The 18,137-nt window shown below is 37.0% G+C and overlaps 1 protein-coding gene across 1 annotated transcript; it reads left to right on the forward strand.

The window, feature by feature from the left end:
• The first annotated feature begins 686 nt into the window (after positions 1 to 686).
• LOC125761836 (uncharacterized) lies at positions 687 to 7,219 on the forward strand. Its single transcript, XM_049423368.1, has 2 exons — positions 687 to 3,353; positions 3,675 to 7,219. The coding sequence occupies exons 1-2, from the start codon at positions 1,767 to 1,769 to the stop codon at positions 7,023 to 7,025; spliced, it is 4,938 nt and encodes a 1,645-aa protein (XP_049279325.1). The 5' UTR covers positions 687 to 1,766; the 3' UTR covers positions 7,026 to 7,219.
• Positions 7,220 to 18,137: the final 10,918 nt, after the last annotated feature.

An 18,137-nucleotide genomic window follows, 5' to 3' on the forward strand; every position in this document is an offset into this window, starting at 1 on the left:
CTTAGATGTATGTGCCAGAAGTTATTCGAGGAAACAAGTTCCTTACCCTGTTTGAGAAAATCTAAAATTTTCCTCATTTTTGCACCAAATTTTGCCTATAACTCGGTCGGTATCCAACGGATCGCCAATCTTTAACTTGTGGTCGATAGATGGCATCAATGGCTACATTTTCTTCTTGGGCGGCCATGCCCTCAGATGTCTGTGTCAGAAGTTATTCGAGGAACCAAGTTCCTTACCCTGTTTGAGAAAATGTAAAATTTTCCTCATTTTTCTGCAATTCAGCAAAATTTTTAAATGTGATATATTTTATTGCGAATTTGTTGCAATAAGTTTCTTTTCACTCAAATAATGCTTTAAATTAAAAAAAGAATAAAAAATCAGAAAAAAATTTCAAAAAAATTTTCCACTCGAAAATTTCATAAGGCTTACCCCTTACGTTTTTTTTGAGAAATTTTGCAAAAAAAATGAAATTCATTTATTTTAATGCCAATTGGTTGAAAAAAGTTTGTTTTCACTCAAATAATGCTTTAAATAAAAAACAGAATGAAAAAATTAAAAATTTAGAAAATTTAGAAAATTTCATAAAGCTCATTTTTGCGCCAAGTTTTGCCTATAACTCGGTCGGTATCCAACGGATCGCCAATCTTTAACTTGTGGTCGATAGATGGCATCAATGGCTACTGTTCCGTTCCCATCCGGAACGGAAGGGTAAAACACAACGCCCATCACTATTGACAGGAGCGGGAATTGAATGTGAATTGTAACAAATAAATAGAGTCTAGTGTCAACCTCCAAACTGAATAGATTGGTCCTTCGAAGAAGAAAAAACCCGAAGCGTTCGACCCACAGCCAGGCTCGAACATTTTGGTCCGATCGAACCGGATAACTAGTAGAATCGCGGCCTGAGACCACCGTCCGTGTGTGTTTGTCAGTGTGCCGTATCCGTTCGAGTAATCGCCAGCGTTACTCGAAGACAAACGAATTTTCAACAACCACCGCCCGCGTGCGTTGTGTGACCGCCCGTGTCACTAGAGACGTTTCCAACAACCACCCCCGTGTGAGTTGTGTGACCGCCCGCGTCACAAGAAAAAGTAGTTCCGGACAACCATCGCCCGCGTGCGTTGTTCAAAAGTGCGTGTGTGACCGCCCGTGTCACAAGAATAGTGTTTTCCAACAACCGCCATCCACGTGCGTTGTGTGACCGCCCGCGTCATTGGAAAGTGTAGTTTTCGAAAACCATTCGTGTGTGTGGTTTAAGAGTGCGTTGTGTAAGCGCACGCCTAATTTGAGGAACATTTCCCGCGAAATCGTGCAAGCGTCTGTGCGCGTTGTGTCCGCAGTCTTGTATGTGCTCGTGTGTGTCGCTACTGTTACGGCGACGTGTGTGCAGAGACAGCTTTTGTTCTTAGAAATCATACAGAAGAAACTCTTGCAATCTGTGTGCTCATGTGCTGTGATTGTTCCTGGGATAGCCGCTAGCTACGTCAGTTTGCATGTGTTGGTGCGCTGTTCGCAGAGGTTACAGGAAAATACAAGTTTGAACAAGTTTGATCCGTGTATTGACCAGCGCTAACCACTTAGACTCGAGGAAACGCTACGAGTTGCTTGTGTTTGTGCACTTTGCTCAGTTTTGTTCACGGAAATTTGGCGCAAAGGACTCGCTTCGCTAACCGCGTTCGGTGTGCATCATACGTCGCAGGTTTCAACGTGTTGGTGTACTGTGCTGCTTTTACTAATCGCTCGTTTTACCGTGTGTGTGGTTGTGTATGGGACCAGAGACGCGATCGCAAAAACGCGCGGAAGTGGACAAAATGGCGACCAAGCAACAGGAATTGGAAAAGGCGATTCGTTTACGATCACATGTAAAGAGTAAACTTCTGCGCTTACAAAACACGCTGTTGCAAGCTAAGGATATTACGCATCCACAATTGCAAGTATTTGAGCAAAACGCTACCTCGATCTATGACGATTATTGCAAATTCCATACGAGCATAATCGGTCTGATTACTGACGATGCGATGGAAGAACATGAGAAAGAATATACTGATTTCGAAGAACTGAACAATACTGCCTTGACCAAGATTTGTGAGCTGAAACTGTCGATGGAAACGGAGGAGGAAAAGATAACCTCACCACCCCAGGTGATCTTCCAGCAAAAGCCGCTAAAAATCCCGATTCCAACCTTCGATGGTACTTATACAGCATGGCCTAAGTTCAAAGCCATATTCCAGGACTTGATGGCCAATTCTGGAGACAGCGAGGCCGTAAAGTTGTACCATCTTGATAAAGCGCTCACCGGAGAAGCTGCAGGAATATTAGATGCGAAAGTGATAAATGAAGGCAACTATGAACACGCATGGCAAATACTAACCGAGAGATACGAAAACAAGCGTATCATTATCGACACCCATATTCGCGGTTTATTCTCCCTGAAGAAAATGACATCAGAAACTCATCATGAATTGCGCACCTTGGTTCAGGAAGCTTCACGTCATGTGGAGAGTTTGAAATATCTAGGACAAGAACTGCTAGGAATTTCAGACCTGATGATAGTTCATCTGTTAGTGGCAGCACTTGACAAATCCACTCGGAAGGCATGGGAGGGTACGCAAAACAAAAGAGAACTGCCAAACTATCATCAAACGATTGAGTTTTTGAAATCTCGGTGCCGAATTTTGGAAAATTGTGAAACAGCCTTTCCAGTTACAACTAATAGTAATCTTAAGCCGCAGCAGACCAGCCAGGTTAAGAATATACCACAGAAAAGCCATGCCGCTTCCTCTATTATTCCGCAGTCATGTGAATTTTGTGGTGGCTCTCATCGAAACCACCAGTGCACTGAGTTGAATACCCTTACTTCCACTCAAAAAATGGAACGGATTCGCGCTGCAGGAGTATGTTTCAATTGCCTACAGAAAGGACATCGTGTTCGAGAATGTCCATCTACAATGAATTGCCGTAAGTGTCAACGACGGCACCGCACAATAATTCACGAAGAAGGCGCTCTCCAGCGAACTACCAGCTTCAATTTGACTCAACCTGCTGAAACCGCAGACAGGTTGCCATTTGTTCCTGCAACGTCAACCCAGAAGACAAATCGTGTTACCAACCCTGTATCCAGCACCTGCTCATCGAATTTGGTCCAGTCATGTAAGACAGTTCTACTTCAAACAGCCTTGGTACAAGTGTTTGACTACAAGAACCAGCCTCATCTTTGTCGAGTCCTTCTAGACAGTGGCTCACAAGTGAATTTTGTGTCAGAAGAACTCAGCAACCGCCTTGGAGTAAGAACTACACCAGCGAATGTACCGATCTCAGGCATCAACGCCTTACGAACCCTTGCTCGCGAGAAGGTACAATTGAGGATTCAGTCGAGAGTGTCCGCTTTCGAAGCCGATTTGGAGTTCCTGATAACCCCGAGAGTCACCGGTATCATTCCGTCATCCACGATCAACGTCAGTCATTGGGAGATTCCACACGGAATCATATTAGCAGATCCCAACTTTAACCAGCCGGATAAAATTGATCTGTTGATTGGTGCGGAATTGTTTTTCGACATTTTCAAGCCAGGCAGGCTTAACGTGATGGACAACATACCACAGCTGCGGGACACTCACTTCGGTTGGATCGTGTCGGGAGTTATCACTGAACCACTGTCCAATCTTTCGTTACAGCAAACCAATCATGCTTCCATCGAAGCCGTGGAAGAAATGATGCAACAGTTCTGGAAAATTGAGGAGGTTCCCGACGTACCTAAGCTGGCCAAGGAAGAGATGGCTTGTGAAGAGCATTTCTTATCAACCTACAACCGTGATGAAACCGGACGTTTCGTGGTCCGACTACCGTTTAAGGATACCCTTCAACAACTGAATTCTTGCCGTGCACTTGCACAAAAGCGATTCCTTATGCTAGAAAGACGTCTTGCCCGTCATCCTGATCTACAGAATCAGTATAAGGAGTTCATCCACGAGTATGAGGAGCTTGGACATTGCCATGAAATCCACGAAGCCCAAGATCCCCCACAACAACGTGCATATTACCTGCCCCACCACGCAGTATTGAGGCCGTCCAGCTCAAGCACGAAGTGTCGAGTAGTGTTTGATGCCAGCGCCAAAGCGGCGCCTTCTGAATTCTCTCTCAACGACGTGCTGCAAGTGGGTCCCGTAGTACAAAACGATCTTCATTTTATTGTGCTGCGGTTCCGTAGAAACAAAATTGCGTTTTCTGGTGATGTTTCCAAGATGTATCGTCAGATACGTCACGCTGAGGAAGATCAACGATTCCTTCGTATCTTTTGGAGAGATCATCCGTCGCAACCATTGCGAGTTTTGGAACTGAGTACTGTCACCTACGGTACTGCCGCTGCACCGTTTTTAGCTACAAGGTGTCTGGTGCAATTGGTAGCAGAGGATGGTAATGCGTTTCCTGTTGCCTCGAGAATCGTCTTGGAAGAAACATACATGGACGATGTACTGTCTGGTGCGGACTCAGTAGACGAAGCGATCGAAGCTCAACGTGAACTAAAGCAGCTCCTAGCGCAAGGAGGTTTTCCTATCCGCAAATGGTGTTCGAATTCGCAAAGGTTTCTCGAGCAGATACCTGAAGAGGACCGTGAGAAAAAGGTGAAGCTGGAAGAAAAAGGAGTTAACGAAACCATCAAGGTGCTCGGAGTATGTTGGGATCCGAACGCTGACATATTTTTCATATCCTACCACCCGGAGCTCTCTTCAACCGAACAGCAACTTACAAAGCGAATAATGTATTCCGAGATAGCTAGATTATTCGATCCACTCGGTCTGGTGTCACCTGTCGTTGTTTTAGCAAAGCTCCTAACACAACGACTGTGGAAGCAGAAGATTGGCTGGGATGATCCAGTCGACGAAGCTACAAGAAAGGAGTGGCAAGATCTGCAGAAATCTTTGTCACAATTGCACCGCATAGCAATTCCAAGATGTGTAACTTTCGATGGAGTAGTTGCATGTGAGATACATGGATTCTCCGATGCCTCATCTTACGCATACGGCGCATGCATCTACCTTAGAAGTTTGTTTCCAGATGGTTCAGCAAAGTTACAACTCCTAACTAGTAAATCGAAGCTTGCTCCACTGCATGACCTCTCCATCCCACGAAAGGAGTTATGCGCAGCCCTCTTGCTTACCAGACTGTTGAAAAGAGTACTACCAGCCCTGAATATGAAGCTCCGAGAAATTGTGTTATGGTGTGATAGCACAATTGTTCTGGCCTGGATTGGTAAACCGCTCAATCAATTGCAGCTGTTTGTTCGTAATCGGATCGCTGTGATTCAGGAAGAGACGAGTGGCTGCAAATGGGAATACGTCCGTTCCCAGTTCAATCCAGCCGACGTTATATCCCGAGGACAACTGCCCGAGGCTCTAGAAGTAAACAGTCTTTGGTGGAACGGTCCCGAAATGCTGCAGCGAGTAGACTACGAAACATCCTCGCTACCTCCGCTCCCAGATGATGAATTGCCTGAATTGAAGGATGTAGTTTCGTCTGTGGTTGTAAGTATCGAGCCACTAACGTTCTTCAACAAATTCAGTCATTTTAGGAAAATTCAACGGATAATGGGATATGTACTCCGATTCATTGAAAACTGCCGTAAGCCTGCTCCACTACGAGAACTTCGCCGTCATTTAACTGTTAAAGAGTTACGTCTTTCGACCGAAGCAGTCATCAGAGTAATCCAACACGTTCATTTGGCGGACGAGATACGACGAGTAATGGAAAACCAACCCTGTAAGAAGCTAGCAAACCTTCGCCCAATCTATGTCGACGGGTTGCTACGTGTAGGAGGTCGCTTAGATAAATCCTTGCTTCCGTTCGAGAATCGCCATCCAATCATTCTACCCAATAAGGATCCAGTTGTACGTTTGCTGATTCGACAGATGCATGCGGAACATCTTCATATTGGGCAAACGGGCCTATTAAACGTACTGAGACAACGATATTGGCTTATCCACGCCCGTTCGACTATTCGGGCTGTTACGAAAAATTGCGTGAGATGTTTCCGACTGAACCCGACAAACACTAACCAGCTGATGGGAGATTTACCCGCTTCCAGGGTTGTACCTTCACCGCCATTCGCTATCACGGGATTGGACTACGCTGGTCCAATCATGATAAAACAAGGGTCACGCCGTCCAGTGATCACCAAGGCCTATGTGTGCGTATTTGTATGCATGACTACCAAAGCTGTGCATTTAGAAGCAGTATCCGACTTAAGCACCGATGCTTTCCTGGCTTCCCTAAAGCGTTTCATCGGTCGTCGTGGAATGGTTCAGCAGCTTAACTCTGATAATGCAACAAATTTCAGAGGAGCCAACCACGAACTCAAGAGTCTTTTTGAGCAGTTCCACAATCAGCAGTCGGTGGATGCCATTCAGGAGTTTTGTCGGTCCAAGGAAATTGAATGGCATTTCATACCACCAGATGCTCCCGAGTTTGGTGGCCTCTGGGAGGCTGCCGTGAAATCTGCAAAGACCCATCTAAAACGCATCGTCGGCAACGTCAAGTTGAATTTTGAAGAGCTGAGCACGGTCTTGACTGAGATAGAAGCAGTTCTCAACTCTCGTCCATTATTCGCTGTGTCCAACGATCCTGCGGACCCGATGGTAATTACCCCCGCCCACTACTTGATAGGACGACCCTTAACCGCCCTGGCTGAGCCGTCTTTGGAAGATGTACGAGCCACCCGGTTGTCTCGTTGGCAGCATCTTCAGCTCATGCGCGAGCATTTTTGGCGCGCATGGAGCCGCGACTATCTCAACACTCTGCAGCCAAGAAAGAAGAACCTGCGAGCCATGCCTAACATCCGGAAGGGTTTGGTTGTTCTTCTTCACGATCGAAATCAGCCACCTCTAAACTGGAAGATGGGTCGAGTTACGTCGGTCTACCCTGGCAAGGATGGTTTGGTTCGCGCTGTTGACGTGTTCACGGGAGGAGCTACTTATCGCCGCGCTGTGAACAAAATCTCGGTACTACCCATCGAAGATAACTGTTCCTGAATTCGTCTTTTGAGTAAACTCAACGGGGGGAGTATGTTCCGTTCCCATCCGGAACGGAAGGGTAAAACACAACGCCCATCACTATTGACAGGAGCGGGAATTGAATGTGAATTGTAACAAATAAATAGAGTCTAGTGTCAACCTCCAAACTGAATAGATTGGTCCTTCGAAGAAGAAAAAACCCGAAGCGTTCGACCCACAGCCAGGCTCGAACAGCTACATTTTCTTCTTGGGCGGCCATTCCCTCAGATGTCTGTGTCAGAAGTTATTCGAGGAAACAAGTTCCTTACCCTGTTTGAGAACATGTAAAATTTTCTTCATTTTTCTGCAATTCAGCAAAATTTTTAAATGTGACATATGTTATTGCGAATTTGTTGCAATAAGTTTCTTTTCACTCAAATAATGCTTTAAACTAAAAAAATAATCAAAAATCAGAAAAAAATTTCAAAAAAATTTTCCACTCGAAAATTTCATAAGGCTTACCCCTTACGTTTTTTTTGAGAAATTTTGCAAAAAAATGAAATTCATTTATTTTAATGCCAATTGGTTTAAAATGGTTTGTTTTCACTCAAATAATGCTTTAAATAAAAAACAGAATGAAAAGTGATAAAAAAATTATTAAATTAGAAAAATTAGAAAATTTCATAAAGCTCATTTTTTCACCAAGTTTTGCCTATAACTCGGTCGGTATCCAACGGATCGCCAATCTTTAACTTGTGGTCGATAGATGGCACCAATGGCTACATTTTCTTCTTGGGCGGCCATGCCCTCAGATGTCTGTGCCAGAAGTTATTCGAGGAACCAAGTTCCTTACCCTGTTTGAGAAAATGTAAAATTTTCTTCATTTTTCTGCAATTCAGCAAAATTTTTAAATGTGACATATGTTATTGCGAATTTGTTGCAATAAGTTTCTTTTCACTCAAATAATGCTTTAAACTAAAAAAATAATCAAAAATCAGAAAAAAATTTCAAAAAAATTTTCCACTCGAAAATTTCATAAGGCTTACCCCTTACGTTTTTTTTTGAGAAATTTTGCAAAAAAATGAAATTTATATATTTTAATGCCAATTGGTTTAAAATGGTTTGTTTTCACTCAAATAATGCTTTAAATAAAAAACAGAATGAAAAGTTATAAAAAAATTAATAAATTAGAAAAATTAGAAAATTTCATAAAGCTCATTTTTTCACCAAGTTTTGCCTATAACTCGGTCGGTATCCAACGAATCGCCAATCTTTAACTTGTGGTCGATAGATGGCATCAATGGCTACATTTTCTTCTTGGGGGGCCATGCCCTCAGATGTCTGTGCCAGAAGTTATTCGAGGAACCAAGTTCCTTACCCTGTTTGAGAAAATGTAAAATTTTCCTCATATTTTCACCAAGTTTTGCCTATAACTCGGTCGGTATCCAACGGATCGCCAATCTTTAACTTGTGGTCGATAGATGGCATCAATGGCTACATTTTCTTCTTGGGCGGCCATGCCCTCAGATGTCTGTGCCAGAAGTTATTCGAGGAACCAAGTTCCTTACCCTGTTTGAGAAAATGTAAAATTTTCCTCATTTTTGCACCAAATTTTGCCTATAACTCGGTCGGTATCCAACGGATCGCCAATCTTTAACTTGTGGTCGATAGATGGCATCAATGGCTACATTTTCTTCTTGGGCGGCCATGCCCTCAGATGTCTGTGTCAGAAGTTATGCGAGGAACCAAGTTCCTTACACTGTTTGAGAAAATGTAAAATTTTCCTCATTTTTCTGCAATTCAGCAAAATTTTTAAATGTGATAAATTTTATTGCGAATTTGTTGCAATAAGTTTCTTTTCACTCAAATAATGCTTTAAACTAAAAAAATAATCAAAAATAACAAAAAAAATTTCAAAAAAATTTTCCACTCGAAAATTTCATAAGGCTTACCCCTTACGTTTTTTTTGAGAAATTTTGCAAAAAAAATGAAAATCATTTATTTTAATGTCAATTGGTTGAAAAAAGTTTGTTTTCACTCAAATAATGCTTTAAATAAAAAAAAATGAAAAGTGATAAAAAAATTAATAAAATATAAAAATTAGAAACTTTCATAAAGCTCATTTTTTCACCAAGTTTTGCCTATAACTCGGTCGGTATCCAACGGATCGCCAATCTTTAACATGTGGTCGATAGATGGCACCAATGGCTACATTTTCTTCTTGGACGACCATGCCCTTAGATGTATGTGCCAGAAGTTATTCGAGGAAACAAGTTCCTTACCCTGTTTGAGAAAATGTAAAATTTTCCTCATTTTTGCACCAAATTTTGCCTATAACTCGTTCGGTATCCAACGGATCGCCAATCTTTAACTTGTGGTCGATAGATGGCATCAATGGCTACATTTTCTTCTTGGACGGCCATGCCCTCAGATGTCTGTGCCAGTGTTATTCGAGGGACCAAGTTCCTTACCCTGTTTGAGAAAATGTAAAATTTTCCTCATTTTTCTGCAATTCAGCAAAATTTTTAAATGTGATATATTTTATTGCGAATTTGTTGCAATAAGTTTCTTTTCACTCAAATAATGCTTTAAATTAAAAAAAGAATAAAAAATCAGAAAAAAATTTCAAAAAAATTTTCCACTCGAAAATTTCATAAGGCTTACCTTTTACGTTTTTTTTTGAGAAATTTTGCAAAAAAAATAAAATTGATTTATTTTAATGCCAATTGGTTGAAAAAAGTTTGTTTTCACTCAAATAATGCTTTAAATAAAAAACAGAATAAAAAAATTAATAAATTAGAAAAATTAGAAAATTTCATAAAGCTCATTTTTTCACCAAGTTTTGCCTATAACTCGGTCGGTATCCAACGGATCGCCAATCTTTAACATGTGGTCGATAGATGGCACCAATGGCCACATTTTCTTCTTGGACGACCATGCCCTTAGATGTATGTGCCAGAAGTTATTCGAGGAAACAAGTTCCTTACCCTGTTTGAGAAAATGTAAAATTTTCCTCATTTTTGCACCAAATTTTGCCTATAACTCGGTCGGTATCCAACGGATCGCCAATCTTTAACTTGTGGTCGATAGATAGCATCAATGGCTACATTTTCTTCTTGGACGACCATGCCCTCAGATGTCTGTGCCAGAAGTTATTCGAGGAACCAAGTTCCTTACCCTGTTTGAGAAAATGTAAAATTTTTCTCATTTTTCTGCAATTCAGCAAAATTTTTAAATGTGACATATTTTATTGCGAATTTGTTGCAATAAGTTTCTTTTCACTCAAATAATGCTTTAAATTAAAAAAGAATAAAAAATCAGAAAAAAATTTCAAAAAATTTTCCACTCGAAAATTTCATAAGGCTTACCCCTTACGTTTTTTTTTGAGAAATTTTGCAAAAAAAATGAAATTGATTTATTTTAATGCCAATTGGTTGAAAATGGTTTGTTTTCACTCAAATAATGCTTTAAATAAAAAACAGAATGAAATGTTATAAAAAAATTAATAAATTAGAAAATTTAGAAAATTTCATAAAGCTCATTTTTGTACCAAGTTTTGCCTATAACTCGGTCGGTATCCAACGGATCGCCAATCTTTAACTTGTGGTCGATAGATGGCATTAATGGCTACATTTTCTTCTTGGACGGCCATGCCCTCAGATGTCTGTGTCAGAAGTTATTCGAGGAACCAAGTTCCTTACCCTGTTTGAGAAAATGTAAAATTTTCCTCATTTTTCTGCAATTCAGCAAAATTTTTAAATGTGATATATTTTATTGCGAATTTGTTGCAATAAGTTTCTTTTCACTCAAATAATGCTTTAAATTAAAAAAAGAATAAAAAATCAGAAAAAAAATTCAAAAAAATTTTTCACTCGAAAATTTCATAAGGCTTACCCCTTTCGTTTTTTTTTTGAGAAATTTTGCAAAAAAAATGAAATTCATTTATTTTAATGCCAATTGGTTAAAAATGGTTTGTTTTCACTCAAATAATGCTTTAAATAAAAAACAGAATAAAAAATTATAAAAAAAATTAAAAAATTAGAAAAATTAGAAAATTTCATAAAGTTCATTTTTTCACCAAGTTTTGCCTATAACTCGTTCGGTATCCAACGGATCGCCAATCTTTAACTTGTGGTCGATAGATGGCATCAATGGCTACATTTTCTTCTTGGACGGCCGTGCCCTCAGATGTATGTGCCAGAAGTTATTCGAGGAACCAAGTTCCTTACCCTGTTTGAGAAAATGTAAATTTTTCCTCATTTTTCTGCAATTCAGCAAAAATTTTAAATGTGACATATTTTATTGCGAATTTGTTGCAATAAGTTTCTTTTCACTCAAATAATGCTTTAAATTAAAAAAAGAATAAAAAATCAGAAAAAAAATTCAAAAAAATTTTTCACTCGAAAATTTCATAAGGCTTACCCCTTACGTTTTTTTTTGAGAAATTTTGCAAAAAAAATGAAATTCATTTATTTTAATGACAATTGGTTGAAAAACGTTTGTTTTCACTCAAATAATGCTTTAAATAAAAAACAGAATAAAAAATTATAAAAAAATTAGAAAATTAGAAAATTTAGAAAATTTCATAAAGCTCATTTTTGCGCCAAGTTTTGGCTATAACTCGGTCGGTATCCAACGGATCGCCAATCTTTAACCTGTGGTCGATAGACGGCATCAATGGCTACATTTTCTTCTTGGGCGGCCATGCCCTCAGATGTCTGTGCCAGAAGTTATTCGAGGAACCAAGTTCCTTACCCTGTTTGAGAAAATGTAAAATTTTCCTCATTTTTCTGCAATTCAGCAAAATTTTTAAATGTGATATATTTTATTGCGAATTTGTTGTAATAAGTTTCTTTTCACCCAAATAATGCTTTAAACTAAAAAAAAAATAAAAAATCAGAAAAAAATTTCAAAAAAAATTTCTACTCGAAAATTTCATAAGGCTTACCCCTTACGTTTTTTTTTTGAGAAATTTTGCAAAAAAAATGAAATTGATTTATTTTAATACCAATTGGTTGAAAAACGTTTGTTTTCACTCAAATAATGCTTTAAATAAAAAACAGAATGAAAAGGGATAAAAAAATTAATAAATTAGAAAAATTAGAAAATTTCATAAAGCTCATTTTTGCGCCAAGTTTTGCCTATAACTCGGTCGGTATCCAACGGATCGCCAATATTTAACATGTGGTCGATAGATGGCACCAATGGCTACATTTTCTTCTTGGACGACCATGCCCTTAGATGTATGTGCCAGAAGTTATTCGAGGAAACAAGTTCCTTACCCTGTTTGAGAAAATGTAAAATTTTCCTCATTTTTGCACCAAATTTTACCTATAACTCGGTCGGTATCCAACGGATCGCCAATCTTTAACATGTGGTCGATAGATGGCACCAATGGCTACATTTTCTTCTTGGGCGGCCATGCCCTCAGATGTCTGTGTCAGAAGTTATTCGAGGAACCAAGTTCCTTACCCTGTTTGAGAAAATGTAAAATTTTCCTCATTTTTCTGCAATTCAGCAAAATTTTTAAATGTGATATATTTTATTGCGAATTTGTTGTAATAAGTTTCTTTTCACCCAAATAATGCTTTAAATTAAAAAAAGAATAAAAAATCAGAAAAAAATTTCAAAAAAAATTTCCACTCGAAAATTTCATAAGGCTTACCCCTTACGTTTTTTTTTGAGAAATTTTGCAAAAAAAATGAAATTGATTTATTTTAATGCCAATTGGTTGAAAAACGTTTGTTTTCACTCAAATAATGCTTTAAATAAAAAACAGAATGAAAAGTGATAAAAAAATTAATAAATTAGAAAAATTAGAAAATTTCATAAAGCTCATTTTTGCGCCAAGTTTTGCCTATAACTCGGTCGGTATCCAACGGATCGCCAATATTTAATATGTGGTCGATAGATGGCACCAATGGCTACATTTTCTTCTTGGACGGCCGTGCCCTCAGATGTATGTGCCAGAAGTTATTCGAGGAACCAAGTTCCTTACCCTGTTTGAGAAAATGTAAATTTTTCCTCATTTTTGCACCAAATTTTGCCTATAACTCGGTCGGTATCCAACGGATCGCCAATCTTTAACTTGTGGTCGATAGATGGCATCAATGGCTAGATTTTCTTCTTGGGCGGCCATGCCCTCAGATGTCTGTGTCAGAAGTTATTCGAGGAACCAAGTTCCTTACCCTGTTTGAGAAAATGTAAAATTTTCCTCATTTTTCTGCAATTCAGCAAAATTTTTAAATGTGATATATTTTATTGCGAATTTGTTGTAATAAGTTTCTTTTCACCCAAATAATGCTTTAAATTAAAAAAAGAATAAAAAATCAGAAAAAAATTTCAAAAAAAATTTCCACTCGAAAATTTCATAAGGCTTACCCCTTACGTTTTTTTTTGAGAAATTTTGCAAAAAAAATGAAATTGATTTATTTTAATGCCAATTGGTTGAAAAACGTTTGTTTTCACTCAAATAATGCTTTAAATAAAAAACAGAATGAAAAGGGATAAAAAAATTAATAAATTAGAAAAATTAGAAAATTTCATAAAGCTCATTTTTGCGCCAAGTTTTGCCTATAACTCGGTCGGTATCCAACGGATCGCCAATATTTAACATGTGGTCGATAGATGGCACCAATGGCTACATTTTCTTCTTGGACGACCATGCCCTTAGATGTATGTGCCAGAAGTTATTCGAGGAAACAAGTTCCTTACCCTGTTTGAGAAAATGTAAAATTTTCCTCATTTTTCTGCAATTCAGCAAAATTTTTAAATGTGATATATTTTATTGCGAATTTGTTGCAATAAGTTTCTTTTCACCCAAATAATGCTTTAAATTAAAAAAAGAATAAAAAATCAGAAAAAAAATTCAAAAAAATTTTCACTCGAAAATTTCATAAGGCTTACCCCTTACGTTTTTTTTTGAGAAATTTTGCAAAAAAAATGAAATTGATTTATTTTAATGCCAATTGGTTGAAAAACGTTTGTTTTCACTCAAATAATGCTTTAAATAAAAAACAGAATAAAAAAATTAAAAAATTAGAAAAATTAGAAAATTTCATAAAGCTCATTTTTTCACCAAGTTTTGCCTATAACTCGTTCGGTATCCAACGGATCGCCAATCTTTAACTTGTGGTCGATAGATGGCATCAATGGCTACATTTTCTTCTTGGACGGCCATGCCCTCAGATGTCTGTGCCAGAAGTTATTCGAGGAAACAAGTTCCTTACCCTGTTTGAGAAAATGTAAAATTTTCCTCATTTTTTCACCAAATTTTGCCTATAACTCGGTCGGTATCCAACGGATCGCCAATCTTTAACTTGTGGTCGATAGATGGCATCAATGGCTAGATTTTCTTCTTGGGCGGCCATGCCCTCAGATGTCTGTGCCAGAAGTTATTCGAGGAACCAAGTTCCTTACCCTGTTTGAGAAAATGTAAAATTTTCCTCATTTTTCTGCAATTCAGCAAAATTTTTAAATGTGATATATTTTATTGCGAATTTGTTGTAATAAGTTTCTTTTCACCCAAATAATACTTTAAATTAAAAAAAAAATAAAAAATCAGAAAAAAAATTTCAAAAAAAATTTCCACTCGAAAATTTCATAAGGCTTACCCCTTACGTTTTTTTTTGAGAAATTTTGCAAAAAAAATGAAATTGATTTATTTTAATGCCAATTGGTTGAAAAACGTTTGTTTTCACTCAAATAATGCTTTAAATAAAAAACAGAATGAAAAGTGATAAAAAAATTAATAAATTAGAAAAATTAGAAAATTTCATAAAGCTCATTTTTGCGCCAAGTTTTGCCTATAACTCGGTCGGTATCCAACGGATCGCCAATATTTAATATGTGGTCGATAGATGGCACCAATGGCTACATTTTCTTCTTGGACGGCCGTGCCCTCAGATGTATGTGCCAGAAGTTATTCGAGGAACCAAGTTCCTTACCCTGTTTGAGAAAATGTAAAATTTTCCTCATTTTTGCACCAAATTTTGCCTATAACTCGGTCGGTATCCAACGGATCGCCAATCTTTAACTTGTGGTCGATGGATGGCATCAATGGCTAGATTTTCTTCTTGGGCGGCCATGCCCTCAGATGTCTGTGTCAGAAGTTATTCGAGGAACCAAGTTCCTTACCCTGTTTGAGAAAATGTAAAATTTTCCTCATTTTTCTGCAATTCAGCAAAATTTTTAAATGTGATATATTTTATTGCGAATTTGTTGTAATAAGTTTCTTTTCACCCAAATAATGCTTTAAATTAAAAAAAGAATAAAAAATCAGAAAAAAATTTCAAAAAAAATTTCCACTCGAAAATTTCATAAGGCTTACCCCTTACGTTTTTTTTTGAGAAATTTTGCAAAAAAAATGAAATTGATTTATTTTAATGCCAATTGGTTGAAAAACGTTTGTTTTCACTCAAATAATGCTTTAAATAAAAAACAGAATGAAAAGGGATAAAAAAATTAATAAATTAGAAAAATTAGAAAATTTCATAAAGCTCATTTTTGCGCCAAGTTTTGCCTATAACTCGGTCGGTATCCAACGGATCGCCAATATTTAACATGTGGTCGATAGATGGCACCAATGGCTACATTTTCTTCTTGGACGACCATGCCCTTAGATGTATGTGCCAGAAGTTATTCGAGGAAACAAGTTCCTTACCCTGTTTGAGAAAATGTAAAATTTTCCTCATTTTTGCACCAAATTTTGCCTATAACTCGGTCGGTATCCAACGGATCGCCAATCTTTAACATGTGGTCGATAGATGGCACCAATGGCTACATTTTCTTCTTGGGCGGCCATGCCCTCAGATGTCTGTGTCAGAAGTTATTCGAGGAACCAAGTTCCTTACCCTGTTTGAGAAAATGTAAAATTTTCCTCATTTTTCTGCAATTCAGCAAAATTTTTAAATGTGATATATTTTATTGCGAATTTGTTGCAATAAGTTTCTTTTCACCCAAATAATGCTTTAAATTAAAAAAAGAATAAAAAATCAGAAAAAAATTTCAAAAAAAATTTTCACTCGAAAATTTCATAAGGCTTACCCCTTACGTTTTTTTTTTGAGAAATTTTGCAAAAAAAATGAAATTGATTTATTTTAATGCCAATTGGTTGAAAAACGTTTGTTTTCACTCAAATAATGCTTTAAATAAAAAACAGAATAAAAAAATTAAAAAATTAGAAAAATTAGAAAATTTCATAAAGCTCATTTTTTCACCAAGTTTTGCCTATAACTCGTTCGGTATCCAACGGATCGCCAATCTTTAACTTGTGGTCGATAGATGGCATCAATGGCTACATTTTCTTCTTGGGCGGCCATGCCCTCAGATGTCTGTGCCAGAAGTTATTCGAGGAACCAAGTTCCTTACCCTGTTTGAGAAAATGTAAAATTTTCCTCATTTTTCTGCAATTCAGCAAAATTTTTAAATGTGATATATTTTATTGCGAATTTGTTGTAATAAGTTTCTTTTCACCCAAATAATGCTTTAAATTAAAAAAAAAATAAAAAATCAGAAAAAAAATTTCAAAAAAAATTTCCACTCGAAAATTTCATAAGGCTTACCCCTTACGTTTTTTTTTGAGAAATTTTGCAAAAAAAATGAAATTGATTTATTTTAATGCCAATTGGTTGAAAAAAGTTTGTTTTCACTCAAATAATGCTTTAAATAAAAAACAGAATGAAAAGTGATAAAAAAATTAATAAATTAGAAAAATTAGAAAATTTCATAAAGCTCATTTTTGCGCCAAGTTTTGCCTATAACTCGGTCGGTATCCAACGGATCGCCAATATTTAACATGTGGTCGATAGATGGCACCAATGGCTACATTTTCTTCTTGGACGACCATGCCCTTAGATGTATGTGCCAGAAGTTATTCGAGGAAACAAGTTCCTTACCCTGTTTGAGAAAATGTAAAATTTTCCTCATTTTTGCACCAAATTTTGCCTATAACTCGGTCGGTATCCAACGGATCGCCAATCTTTAACATGTGGTCGATAGATGGCATCAATGGCTACATTTTCTTCTTGGGCGGCCATGCCCTCAGATATCTGTGTCAGAAGTTATTCGAGGAACCAAGTTCCTTACCCTGTTTGAGAAAATGTAAAATTTTCCTCATTTTTCTGCAATTCAGCAAAATTTTTAAATGTGATATATTTTATTGCGAATTTGTTGTAATAAGTTTCTTTTCACCCAAATAATGCTTTAAATTAAAAAAAGAATAAAAAATCAGAAAAAAATTTCAAAAAAATTTTCACTCGAAAATTTCATAAGGCTTACCCCTTACGTTTTTTTTTGAGAAATTTTGCAAAAAAATGAAATTCATTTATTTTAATGCCAATTGGTTTAAAATGGTTTGTTTTCACTCAAATAATGCTTTAAATAAAAAACAGAATGAAAAGTTATAAAAAAATTAAAAAATTAGAAAAATTAGAAAATTTCATAAAGCTCATTTTTTCACCAAGTTTTGCCTATAACTCGTTCGGTATCCAACGGATCGCCAATCTTTAACATGTGGTCGACAGATGGCATCAATGGCTACATTTTCTTCTTGGACGGCCATGCCCTCAGATGTCTGTGCCAGAAGTTATTCGAGGAACCAAGTTCCTTACCCTGTTTGAGAAAATGTAAAATTTTCCTCATTTTTCTGCAATTCAGCAAAAATTTTAAATGTGACATATTTTATTGCGAATTTGTTGCAATAAGTTTCTTTTCACTCAAATAATGCTTTAAATTAAAAAAAGAATAAAAAATCAGAAAAAAAATTCAAAAAAATTTTCCACTCGAAAATTTCATAAGGCTTACCCCTTACGTTTTTTTTTGAGAAATTTTGCAAAAAAATGAAATTCATTTATTTTAATGCCAATTGGTTTAAAATGGTTTGTTTTCACTCAAATAATGCTTTAAATAAAAAACAGAATGAAAAGTGATAAAAAAATTAATAAATTAGAAAAATTAGAAAATTTCATAAAGCTCATTTTTGCGCCAAGTTTTGCCTATAACTCGGTCGGTATCCAACGGATCGCCAATATTTAACATGTGGTCGATAGATGGCACCAATGGCTACATTTTCTTCTTGGACGACCATGCCCTTAGATGTATGTGCCAGAAGTTATTCGAGGAAACAAGTTCCTTACCCTGTTTGAGAAAATG

The sequence above is a fragment of the Anopheles funestus genome, chromosome 2RL (genome assembly GCF_943734845.2).
Source record: "Anopheles funestus chromosome 2RL, idAnoFuneDA-416_04, whole genome shotgun sequence".
In the NCBI taxonomy this organism is placed as follows: Eukaryota; Metazoa; Arthropoda; class Insecta; order Diptera; family Culicidae; genus Anopheles; species Anopheles funestus.